This window comes from Meriones unguiculatus, chromosome 10 (assembly GCF_030254825.1).
Source record: "Meriones unguiculatus strain TT.TT164.6M chromosome 10, Bangor_MerUng_6.1, whole genome shotgun sequence".
Classification (NCBI taxonomy): Eukaryota; Metazoa; Chordata; class Mammalia; order Rodentia; family Muridae; genus Meriones; species Meriones unguiculatus.
Window position 1 is genome coordinate 16725380 of NC_083358.1, and position 12828 is coordinate 16738207.

The window sequence follows — 12828 nt, forward strand, 5'->3', positions numbered from 1 at the left end:
GATTCTCTATCTCATCCAGTACTATCTAGGAGATAAACAGTGGTCCCTAAAGCTGAAGTAAATATTTCTTTTTTTTTTTTTTTTAAGATTTGTTTATTTTATGTAAATGAGTGCTGTATTTGTATATATACCTGGCTGCCAGAAGAGGGCATCAGATCCTGGTATAGATGGTTGTGAACCACCATGTGCTTGCTGGAAATTGAACTCAGGACCTCTGAAGAGCACACAGTGCTCTTAACCACTGAGCCATCACTTCAGTCCCAAGTAAATATTTTTTTAATTTACTGTCTTTGAGTCAGAGTCTCATGTACAGACTGGACTTTAACTCCCTGTATAGGAAAAGCTGGCCTTGTTTTTTGCTTCTACCTATACCTCCTAAGTGCAGAGATTTCAGACTGTGCCCAGTGTAAAATACTTTATCTAAACTGGTGATCCTCCAGCTGCTAGTTCTCTTTAGCTGTTGCTAATTGGAAGTTGCATTTGCCTCTTAAATCCTGGCACTTAGGAAACAGCCTGGAGGATGACAAATTTCAGGCCAGACTGAGTTATATAGTGAGGATAAACTCCTCAGACTTGCCTGCTTGCTGGCTTTCTGTTACTACATTAAATTGAGGAGCCTATAAGATAGGAAGGAGAGATGGAAATCATTTCTTTTTTTTTTTTTTTTTTTAGTTTTCTTTTTTTTTTTTTAACAGGCTTTTTCTGAACATCTCTAGCTGTCTTGGACTCTTTGTAGACCAAGCTGGCCTTGAACCTATAGAGATCTGCCTGCCTCTGTCTCCCAAGTGCTGGAATTAAAGACATGCATCACCATGCCCATCTAATTTTTTTTTCTTAAAATTATTTGCCAATATTTTGACAAGCATTAACAATGAGCAAGAGCAAATATAGGCCCTTGGGTTCTGCCTTCTCAGCACAGTTCTGGCCACTTGCTTCAGATTGTTTGTTCTGTTTCACATTAGGAATCTGTTGGTACAAATATGCTCTACAGTTATACTGGAAAAGCTGGAAATGTCTTCCAGTTGAACAACAAGAGTATACTGGATTCCAAGAGGACAGAACCTATAAGTGTAACCTTACTGTTACAGAGCCAAATGTTTCAAAGAAAGTGTTCTGGGGTAGAAATAAATCCTAAGTTGCTAAGAATCCTAACCATTTTTTATAGAGTTATTGTATATCTATTCCTGGCTGCTCTGGAGCTCTCTGTGTAGTGATATAGACCAGACTGGCCTTGAAGTCAAGATCCACCTGCCTCTGTCTACCAAGTTCTGGCATTAAAGGAGTACAAAGTACGTTCCTAGTAGGTAAAGAATTTTTAAACACTTGATTTCTCATTATCTTACAAGGAAGAAATGCTTTTTGCAATCCTAATGAGATTAAAGCCAGGCATGCCAGCATTCTAGAGGCGCTGAGCAGGAGGATCTCAAATTCAAAGCCAGCATGGGAGAGAAATTCCCTGTTTGCCAGGTGCTCCTCCTCCTCGAAGAAAATGGTATGGCGATTTTGCATGCCCTGGTTTTTCCACCCGATGTTTACGCTACTGATAGCCATGTAATTTAAAGCCTGGGGAGGGCTGGAAAGAAGGCCCAGACATTAAGAGCACCTGCTGCTCTTGCAGAGGATCTGGGTTCAGTTCACATCCCCCACAACTATCTGTAACTACAGTTCCGGCCTTCAAGTGTGCCACATAAAAACAGGCAAAACATGAGTACAAATTTTTAAATTTAAAATGTTTAAGATATAAAAGCTCATTTTTAGCAGGGCAGTGATGACTTTGAGGCCCTACAGAATAAGTTTCAGATTAGACAGAGCTACACATTTTGACTTTCTAAGCTTCTGTCTCCAAGACGGTATAGGTGGGTGCCTCACAGACTTTTTTCTGTGCTGGAAATTAAAACAGACAAACATATCCTTGTAGCACTTTGTCCAGTAATGGACACTTAGGCTCAGTGTGGGCCACAACTAACATCTGAATTTGAATAAAAAACGATTAACATAGAGGGAAAAGTAGGATTTCAAGATGGTAGTCCTGTCTTAAAAAAGTTTTGTTGTCTATGCGAAGATCTGTGAGTTGCTAACAATTGATAATCTTGGAATTAAAGTTATAATTGGAGGCTTTGGGCATCCTAGTTGCTTGGTATATAGTAAGAACCTGTCTCCATAAATACTAAATAAACAAACAATAGAACTAATGCTACATTACTTCAAGCTCTTCCTGATGTTATAGAGTCTGGTTTAAATGTCATCAGTACTAGAATGATTCCTTCAGAAGACAGCTGCTGAACTATGCTAGTAGAGGTGGTATGATGGTACGACGATGTGACAACTCATCCTCCTCGGCATGTCCCTGTCTATCCTGTGTCTTATTCTCCCCCCAGCGCCCCCTCCCTTTTTTTCCAGTCAAGGTGTTTCTGTGTAGCCCTGGCTGTCATGTGTCTGTAGACCAGACTAACCTTGAACTCACAGAGAACTGCCTATTTCTGCCTCCTGAGCTCTGGAATTCAAGGCCTGTGCCACCATCACCTGGCAACTCAAGTCTTTTCTTTCAAATATGCTCTAAAAAAGTAGGTGTTTCAAGTCGGGTATGGTGGCTCAAGTCTTTAATCCCAGCACTTGGTAGTCAGGGGCAGGTGGATCTCTGAGTTTGAGGCCAGCCTGGTCTACAGAGCAAGTCCAGGACAGCAAAGGCTACACAGAGAAACCAAAAAACATAATAAAATTTTAAAAATTATGTGTTAGACTATGTAATTCAGACATTTTGATTTACTCTTTCACCCTCCTCTCCTCTGCATGCATTTTTTTCTCTCTCTGCCCTCCCCCACTTTTCTAGAGTTCACTGATTTCCCTTATGGTCAGTGAACCCTCAAGATCCTCCCCCAATAAATCTGCATTTATATACTCTTAAAAAAAATTGTTCAAGGCCAGGCATGATAAGTGCCCATTTGTAATCCTAATACTTGGAAGATGGAGGCAGGAGGATTAAAGAGTTCAAGGTCACTTTACTACATGCTAAGTTTGAGGTCAGCCTGGGCTACATGAGACCCTATCTAAAAAAAGAAAAAGGATAAAATCTACCAACAATAAGTCTCAAGAATTGATTGTGCCCGAGAACAGGTGGGAAAAGATTACAATGAGCAGGGGAGAAGTAGGTACAGAATCTAAACCCAATGAAATTCTGGGACCTGATTTAACTCCAGTGGCCGTGACCCCACTTCCTCTCAAGAAGGGGATGCCCTAACTGTTAAGATAATATCAATGTATGTCTTATCACCAGGCAAATGTGTACCTCCCTTAACTCCCTCTCTTAATGTCCAGGAAAAACATCAGATGCTAACTTTTGATTCCCTGATAAGAGCTACAACTGGGTGCGGTAGTAGCTCAGGCCTATAATTCCAACTCCTGAGGTGAAGGCTGAATTCTTAAGGACCACCTGGCTTGTGGCTGAGGTGGAACACCTTTAATCCCAGTGCTTGGGGAGGCAGAAGCAGATGGAACTCCTGAATTTGAGGGCAACCTGCTCTGTGTATTGAGTTCCAGGCCAGCCAGGGCTACACAGTGAGACACTAAAAACAAAATTCCCACAAAAACAAGCCAACTTACCACAACAACACGTGCTGCAATAATGCACACAAAATGTTTCTTTTTCAGAATGGATAACCTTGATCTCACTAGGGAATATATTGAGCTTTATAATGGCTGATCTATTATAGTTTTGCCCTTTAATCAAGGGCAAGGTCCTTCCTAGAGTGTCTATCCTACTGAAAGGGTGTTGCCTTTCTGAGGCCGCAGCTGAAACCCAAGTTTACCCAAGGCTACTGTATCTCAGCATGGTTTAAACCCTAAGGTCAACAGACTACTCCAGCCCTTTAGAGCTGGTGAAAGCTCCCTAGCTACGGTTTTCTGGGGCATTTGGAGCCTGGCTCTGTATCTTCACCTTTAAAAGTCACCTTGTGACTTAGCAAGGAATGCATTCACAGATTTTAGCTCTTTTCTGTGATTTTTCTTTCCTTGAAATTTGTTTATGGGGGGGTGTTTCTGGTTTTGTTGTTGTTTTTAGTTTGTGTTGTTTGTTTTTTGTGTAGCCATCTGGCAGAAAAAGTATTTTAAAAAGAGATATGTGTCCCTTCCTTAGGCTATCAGACTTTTCAAACAATGGACCCCTAAGAAATTGCAGTTTCTCCATTGGTACCTTGAGGATAGGTGACCAAGCCCAGCTTGTCTTTGTGGGGTTTTTGTTTTTTGTTTTGTTGTTGTTTTCTTTGTTTGTTTGTTTGTTTGTTTTTGAGATTGGGGCCTACTAAGTAATTTAGGTTTATGTCAAACCAGCCTCATCCTGAATACTGAGATTAGAGACAGAGAACACCATGCCTGCCAGAGTTTTGGTCCTTAAGTACCAGTTTTTGGAGGAGGGAGGCTCTTAATTCCTTGTGTGTTTTTGGCCCAATAAGAATACCATTTCCCTGGGTGGGCGTGATGGTGCATGCCGGAAATCCTAGCACTTGGGGAGGCAGAGGCAGGCAGATCTCTGAGTTGGAAAGCAGCCAGGTCCAAGACAAGCCAAGGCTACAAAGAGAAGCCCTGTCTCAAAAAAATAAAGCAAGAACAAAATAATAATAAATATTTCCCATATGGGCTGTCTTCTGATGAACTTACACTATGGAGAATCCACTCAAAAGTTACTCCTTTTTCAGTAAGACTTATAGCCCTTTATCACCTGACTCTGGCCTTGCTTTCTTAAACTTTCTAGGGGCCTATTAGAGCTGTCCTCTGCCCAGTTCTCTGATTTTTCCATCTCTCCTCCTTATTGCACACACCAAGATGTTGTTATATTGCCATCCTGACCTTGAATCTGTAGTCATCCTGCCTAAGGGATTACAGACCTGTGCCTCCATACCTCACTCTAGTCTTTCCTTATGTTATTCTCATCTCCTCAGGGTTTTAAACTTAGTCCTTTTTTCTTTTTCCTTTCTTAATTTGTTCGTTCTTCTTTTCCGGGAGACAGGGTTTCTCTGTGTAGCCCTGGCTGTTCTGGAACTCTGTAGATCGGGCTGACCTCATAGAAATCTGCCTGCCTCTGCCTCCTGAGTTCAGGAATTCAAAGTTTAAAGGTTTTCACTACCACACCCCTCTGTCTTACATCTTTAAACTGTCCTGTTGTTTATCCCTCATATATGCCAGATCTTAAGCAATGCCTGGCATATTTATAAAATGTTCATCTGCAGATGTGTTGCTTCAGTTTGCAACCCTAGTACTGGGAAAGGCAAGGCCCAGTTTGGGCCAGCCTGGTCTGTGTATCGAGGCCTTTCTTTCAAAAACTAAGACAGACAGGCTAAGCATTAAGCTTATATAAAGCACTGAACTACATGTGTTGGTGCTCTGTGTGTGTGTGTTGACAGTTGAAACTTACAGTGTTTTTCTTGTTTTGTTCTTTTCTCCCACACACTGGAATTACTGGCATGAACTGCCATGCCTGGCCTGGTTTAGTGTATTTTATATTGAAAAGTCAATGAGGCCAGAAGACCTTGGCAAAATAAACCACCTTTCTACTGGTTTGAGGGTATGCTGTAAGGTAGGGATTTGTGGGACACAGCCTGAGCTGGCCAGATTCCCAGATTTCTCAGTGTCTTGTTTCTTGGTCACTGAGACTTTAAGATAGATTTATTCTTGTCCCTATCACCAGAGACAATCTGTGGCATGGTGTAGGGTTTGCTCAGTGTGAGATGAAAGATAGGCAACTGCTTCCCACAGAGCAGATTGTCAATCACAAGCCTTAGACTGGCTTAAAATAATCTCCCACTTGTTATCTGAGCACTTGCAGACCCAGTATTGAAAACCATGGCCCTCAGTGACCTCAAGGACTTATGACGATGTAGCTGTTTGAGAGTCCACCCTGAGCTACTTTAGTCCATGACTAAGTTTAGCAGAAGTCTCAAGATAATTTTGTGGTAGTAACAAGGGCAAGTGCTGGTGGAAATGTCAACATACTTCTATTCTTAGAGACAGAGGTCAGTGCCAGCCACAGTGGGCAGTTTGAACCTACAGACTCTTCTGTCTGGGGGGGTTCTTTTCCTGGTACCTAAGCTCCTATCCGCAGGAGATTGTTAGTCACAAACCCGAGGTTGGCTTAAAATAATATCCTAGGCTAGTTCTAGTCTAGACTTTTTTGTTTGTTTGTTTGTTTGTTTTGAGACAGGGTTTCTCTGTGTAGCCTTGGCTGCCCTGGAACTGGCTCCATAGACCAGACTGGCCTTGAACTCACACAAAAAAATCTGTTTCTGCCTCCCCAAGTGCTGGGATCAAAGGTGTGCACCATTACTGCCCAGTTTAAGCTGTATTTTTAAATACGGTATGGTCAGTAAATTCTGACCAGTAGAGATTTTGTGTCAAGTTGTCTTCATTTACCAACATCCTGACTTGCCAGAGTGGGATAGAAGTACACCTGAGGAGTGGGAAGACTCAGGGGTTCTAGCTGGAAACTGCAGACTGGCGGAGTTTATCCTGGGCCGTTCATTTACTCTCTTTGTACAGAACCATTAATATCTCCCTTTTATACTAAGTTTTTCTCAGCGGAATCAGAACCTAGCCTTTGTGATACCGGCTTAGTTGGCACGCTGGATGTGAAGAGGCGTCGTGAAGCGAAGCGTGAAGCTCTCAGCCTAAGAAGGAGGGGTTCCTAGTGTGCGGTGAAGCGATGTTGAAGGTGTTGCGTATAGGTCAGCAGAAATATTTGCTGACACAGGCTTCCCCTGTGTCCTCAGTAGGCGGGTTTTTACTAATTTTTTTTTTCGTACTTTAAATAAGTCTAGCTGGGCTCAGTGGTTCACGGGAGGCGGAGGCAGAAGCAGGTAGATCTCTGTGAGTTGCAAAGCAGCCTGGTCTCTCCATGTAGTGAATTTCAGGTCAGCGAGGGTGAAACACCGAGACCTTGTTTTAAAAACAGAAAAAGATGAGGGTGGGGAGGCCTAAGCCCTGGTTCTTGAAGATTTCCAGGCGACGGCCCTCGACCTTCACGTTGGCAGGTGTTTTCCTTGTTTTTGAAACAGCCTTATATCGGCCTCAGACTCCTGCGTTCTCCTGAATGCTAGGATCACAGGCATAGGCCACCACACCAGGGCTGAGGTGCAGGCCTGGCAAGCACTCTACCAACTGACCTACCTCACCTGCCCTGCCCCATTGTTTTCATTCTTAAGGTTCGAGCGATCACCTAGAAGGCCTGAGAGCAAGAATTACAATCTTAAAGTTCATCCAACTGCCGCCTGGTTCTCTAGCTAAGAAATACAGGTCAGACACAAAACGAGGCTCCCAGACACCGGAATACATTGAGTTTTGAAGTTCACCTATACACGCAAACTTTATCTCTCTCCCCCAAGTCACTGAGCCGGCGAAATACTCCACCGGCCATCTTAGCCGAGGCGGACCAAATTCATTCCTTCTCTTTCTTTCTTTTTTTTTTTTTTCTTTTCCGTGACGACAATCAAGAGAACCAGACCACGGTGCCCCTACCCAGGTTTTCTAAACAACCCTAGCAGCTCTTCCAGGAAGGAAAGCCACTTTCCCGCCAGCCGGATCCAGGGCGTGGGCCCTCGGCGGCGCATCCACGGCTTTCAGCGTGCGCTGGGTTCCCAGGTCTACGGCCCGCTGGGAGGGGCCCCGCCAGCCCACGCCCGCGGCCCCGCCCCCTCATCTAAATACACGTCGCCGGCGGGTGCGTCGAGCTCGCCGCGAACCCAAGATGGCGGTGTGTGGACGTGTACGGAGGATGTTCCGCTTGTCGGCGGCGCTGCAGCTGCTGCTGCTAGCGGCAGCGGGGGCCCAGAACAGTCACGGTCAGGTTCTGGGGTCCAACTTACTGCCCCTCGGAGGACAAGCTGGAGACGGCAGCCATGCGGGGCAGCAGCAGCCTCACCTGCCTCAGCTATCGCAGCAGCAGCAGCAGCCCCAGCAGCAGCAGCTTCCTCTCCAGGCGGGCGGGCCCCCGGTCCGGCGGGGCGGAGCGGGTCCCGGTGGGACCGGCGGAGGCTGGAAGCTGGCGGAGGAAGAGTCCTGCAGGGAGGACGTGACCCGGGTGTGCCCCAAGCACACCTGGAGCAACAACCTGGCGGTGCTCGAGTGCCTCCAGGACGTGAGGGAGGTGAGGAGGTGGGACGGGCCTGGGAGGAGGGCCGAGCCTGGTGCGGGCCGGAGGGTGTCGCCGGCCTGCAAGCCGCGGGTGCCGGGCTGCAGCTTCCCTCGCTGTTTTCCTCCGGGGCTGGGCTCGCGCCTTTCTCTTTCCTGCCCTCACTCCCGGTGCATTCGGGCAAGCGGATCCTACCCCTGCCCCTTCCTTCCCCAGTAGTCCCTTATTTCGCTCCCTTATGTCGCCGTGTTCTGGGATCAAGACCTCGGCTCACGGCCTCAGTAGACGGAGGCCTAGGAGCGTGTTTCTGTTTGCGCTCCTGTCTTTTGTGTGATGCTCTATGCAGAGTGGCTCCTCGCCGAAAACCAGTTTACGGTTTTTGCTGTCAGCTTCGACCTCGACAGTTTGTAGCAATGCATTTCAACCTGAAAAAATGGTCGGTGTGTTTAAACTGCTAAAGATCTATTTATTTAGCAGTAGGTACTTGCCTGGTTAGATAACCTGGCTTCTCTTTTGGTGTGTATGTAGTCAGGAGCTGAATTTACTCTTCTTACCACATTCTTTTGTAATTGGTAAATCCTTACTATTTACCTGGTGCTAAAACTAACTACGCTTTTTTTTTTTTTTTTTGGTCTTCACTTCTTGAGGTCAGTTTGTAAAGAACCTAATTTTTAGGCTTCAAGTCTCTTGGAACCCTAAAGCTTGAGAAAGTTGCAGGCAGCATTCTATAATAAATATACAGTGTTTGTGATCGTGTTGTAGAGCTTTTCTGAAGTCTGGATATTGTTACTTGTTTTTGAGACAGGCTCTGCAGTGTAGCCCAGGCTGGCCGCGTAATGGAGGCATCCTTCTACTGGTTGGACCGCTTTGTTTAGTTTGAAATAATTTTAACAGTACCTCTTAATGAGTTCTACATCTGATATTGCTTGTATGGTTCAGTTAAAAGACACTGCTAAATTATTTTTTTATATTTGGTACTGCAAACATGAGTGCACATTGGTAGAAATATTTGTTTTCAATAGGTTTAGTCAAATAGGATTAGCCCCAGAGGTTACCAAGTAGAAACTGCTGTTTGATCGTTTCATTTTGGAATAGTGTATTTTTCAGGATTGTTGAAGAACAATCTTAAATATTGTTCAAGGCCAAGAGGCGACCATAGGTTTGTAGACATTGGGTAGTCTTGCTTTGGTGGTTATATATAAAGATAACCCCACCTTTTTAAAAATTATGGTGCATCCCTTTAATCCTGGCACTTGAGAAGCAGAGGTTGACTGATCTCTCCAAATTTGAAGGCAGTCTGGGTTAAGTAGAGAGTTCCAGGCAAGCCAGGGCACTATGAAGACTGTTTTTTTTTAAAAAAAAAGGAAAAGGCATATAAAATGAAGATCCAGAGAGTTTCCAGAGCCTCCAGAAGTGTGGAATCTTGCGTTGTTCTCTTATATAGATTGAAGACTAGAAAGAAGTAGCTGCCAAGCATGGTGGCATATTGCCTCAGCAGATACCAGTGGATCTCTGTGTTGTAGACCAGCCTGGTCTACAAAGGGAGTCCAGGACAGCCAAGGGCTCTGTTACACAGAGAAACCCTGTTTCAAAAAACAAACAACAACAAAAAAAGACAGTATATATAGCCAATGCTCTTAACTCTGTCAAACTTTTTGGAATTTTCAGTTTGATTTTTAAGGATACTTATTAGATATTGTTTCCTTAAGCTAAGATCCTACTATCTGTCTGTCACTAGATACATTGTTACTGGATTGTTTTAAAAATAAGGATATTACTAGGGGCATGTGGCAAACAAACAAACAAACATGTCCATTTGAAGGAGTGCCTAGCAGTGTACATTCTGGACACCTGTAAACCACCTCTTACAGGAGCACTGAATGGCTTTCTATCATGCAGATACAAGTATGTAGAGGCACGATCCATCTATAAAGGACAAACTGGTCTAATTTTAGAGATTTAACTCGGTGATGCGATTTTTTTTTCTTAGATTAGTTTGCATAAAGAAAAGTACACTGGTCTGAAAATGTACTCACTGGTCTACCATTGATCTCAAAATTTCTAATTCCCAGCAAAGATACTGCAGTAAACTAATTTTCTTTTACCAGGATCATATGTAAACTCTGATGGTTGGTAACTTTGTTTCATGTTTTCTTTGTGATCTTCCAGAGTACCTAGTTCAGTACTGGAGATCAGAAAATATTGTTAGCTGATTGGGGAAAAGTAAATTGATGGATGTGGTTTTATATTCCAGAGGGAGTGTCATGTAAAGTAGGGACCCACTGTTTGGGAGGAAGGAACTCAATTTTCAGTGTTATGGGCTTCACTTGCTGAGCTGAGCGCTAAACCATGATTTACAACATCCCTAATCCCTCAAGTTCAGTTTTTGTTTTGTTTTCTAAGACAGGGTTTCTCTATATATCCCTGGCTTTCATAAAACTCAGTCCAGGCTGGCCAGTCCAGGCTGGCCTCAAACTCAAGAGCTCTGTCTGCCTCTGCCTCCTGAGTGCTGGGAATAAAGACATGCATGCCACCTGACACTCTCTCTCCCTCTCCCTCCATCCGTCCTTCCTTCCTTTCTTCTTCTCGCCCTCCCTCCCTACCGGTCTCACTGTGTAGCCCTGGCTGGCTTGGAACTCTTGTCCCTCCCTGCCGGTCTCACTGTGTAGCCCTGGCTGGCCTGGAACTCTTGTCCACCAGAGTCTGTCCTCAGTCTGCCTCTGTCTCCTGAGTGCGGGGATTAAAGGTTTATGCTACAAGTTTAGAATTTAAGTCTCTCTCTAGTATGGTCCAACATTATATAATTCATTTACAGGATTTATTGAAAGATTTATTTTTTTACCTTTAAGTACTATCGGTTGATATTTCAGTTTATCTAATGTGTCATCTGCCAACAAACTCAAGATCTGAGGATATGCTTTAGTAAAGTTTCATATCAACTATCGATTAATTCACAGCTTTACTGAAGACAGACCATTATTATGAAGGTGTATGTTATCTGGAGCTTTGAGTCATGCCTTTTTTTTTTTTTTCTTCTGAGACAGGGTTTCTCTGTGTTGCCTTGGCTGTCCTGGAACTCACTCTGTAGATCAGGCTAGCCTGGAACTTGAACTCATAGAGATCCACCCGCTTCTGCCTCCCAAAGTATGGGGATTAAAGGCATGTACCACCATCATCCAGCCCCCAAGTCATGCTTTTTAAAAGGCCCAGTGTACACAACAGGCAATAGGCCCACTCTTTTAAATTTGGATATGTGTTTTATCTGCATGATGTCTGTGCTTTAAGAGTACAGTGTTCACAAAGGCGGAGAATATCCAGTCCCCTGAAACTGGAATCACCATGTGGACGCTGGGGATCAAACTAGGGTGTTCTATAAGAGCAGCAAGTGCTCTTAACTTAGCAGAGCCATCCCTCTAGCCCCTATACCGACTTTTTTGTTGTTTGACACAGGGTTTCTCTGTGTAGTCCAGGCTGGTCTCAAAGGTAGAATAGTAACAGTGGAGGAGGAGTATTAGGTAATTGTGTGTATGTTGTGTGTGTGTGTCACTCAACTTGAACTATCACAACCCTTCTGTTTTTCTAGTATAGTATTGGGAGACTGATGTATTTTAAAGCATACACCAGATGTCATTTAATTTATGAGTACTTCAGTGTGAGAGATACTTAAAAATATTTCTTAGTACTTTCTATGAATAATTGACCTCCAAAAATTTGTGAGCCACTACCTAAACTCTTGTCTAGAGTAAATACTTTGCATTTATTTAAGATGGACTATTTAATATAATGAGCAGGAAATGAAAATGTCATCATTACAAATTTTTCTTTTTTTGAGACAGAGTTTCCTTGGTTAGCCCTGGTTGGCCTATAACTCACTATATAGACCAGGCTGGCTTCAAACTCTGTCTGCTTCTGCCTCCTGAGTACTGGGATTACAGGTGTGTGCCACAAACCCTGGCTATTAAACCTCCTTCCTTCCTTCCTTCCTTCCTTCCTTCCTTCCTTCCTTCCTTCCTTCCTTCCTTCTTCCTCTCTGTCTCCTTGACTCCCTCCCTCTCTCCCTTCCTTTCTTCCTTTTTTTCCTTTCTTCTCCCCCTCCCTTTTCCCTCCCTCCCTCCTTCCCTCCCTCCCTCCCTCCCTCCCTTCCTTCCTTCCTTCCTTCCTTCCTGTTTTTCAAGCTTGACTGTCCTAGAACTCACTCTGTAGACCACGCTGCCATTAAACTCAGAGATCCTCCTGCCTCTGCCTTCCGAGCTCTAGGATTAAAGGCATGTGCCACCAGTGCCCAGATATGTAGTCTTGTTATATTGTCAGTGGTGAAGCTGGTGCTTGGCCTGTCCTCTGACTTAGAGACCATATTGTTTATGATTCATATTGGTATTTGCACCTGGAGAAATTAGTATGTGGCTGTAGAAGATGCTGAATGTGTATAAATGGATACAAATGGGAAGGGCCGTCTAGTATAGGAATCTCTTTTCCTCCCTATAAAAAACAAATAGTAGCAGCTTCTGTGCACTGAAAGAGTGTTGCTTCTTTTATAGTTACTTATTTTTATTTAATGTAGTTGAGTGCTTTGCCTGGATGTATACCACCTGGGGTACCTGGTGCCCACAAAGGTCAGAAGAGCAAATTGGGTCCATTGGAACCAGAGATTTGGTTAGCAGTGAGCTACCATGTAGTTGCTGGGAACTGAACTAAGTGGCAAAAGCTCTTCG

General features: G+C 44.0%; 1 protein-coding gene across 1 annotated transcript in view; it reads left to right on the top strand.

Annotated features, from left to right (window-relative positions):
* Nucleotides 1-7701: 7701 nt before the first annotated feature.
* The window catches only part of Glg1 (golgi glycoprotein 1), a 105478-nt gene continuing 100351 nt past the window's right edge, over nt 7702-12828 (top strand). The window contains exon 1 of the mRNA XM_021632520.2: nt 7702-8131. Within this exon, the coding sequence (XP_021488195.1) occupies nt 7733-8131 (399 nt within the window). The 5' untranslated portion in view covers nt 7702-7732. The remainder of the gene's footprint in view (nt 8132-12828) is intronic.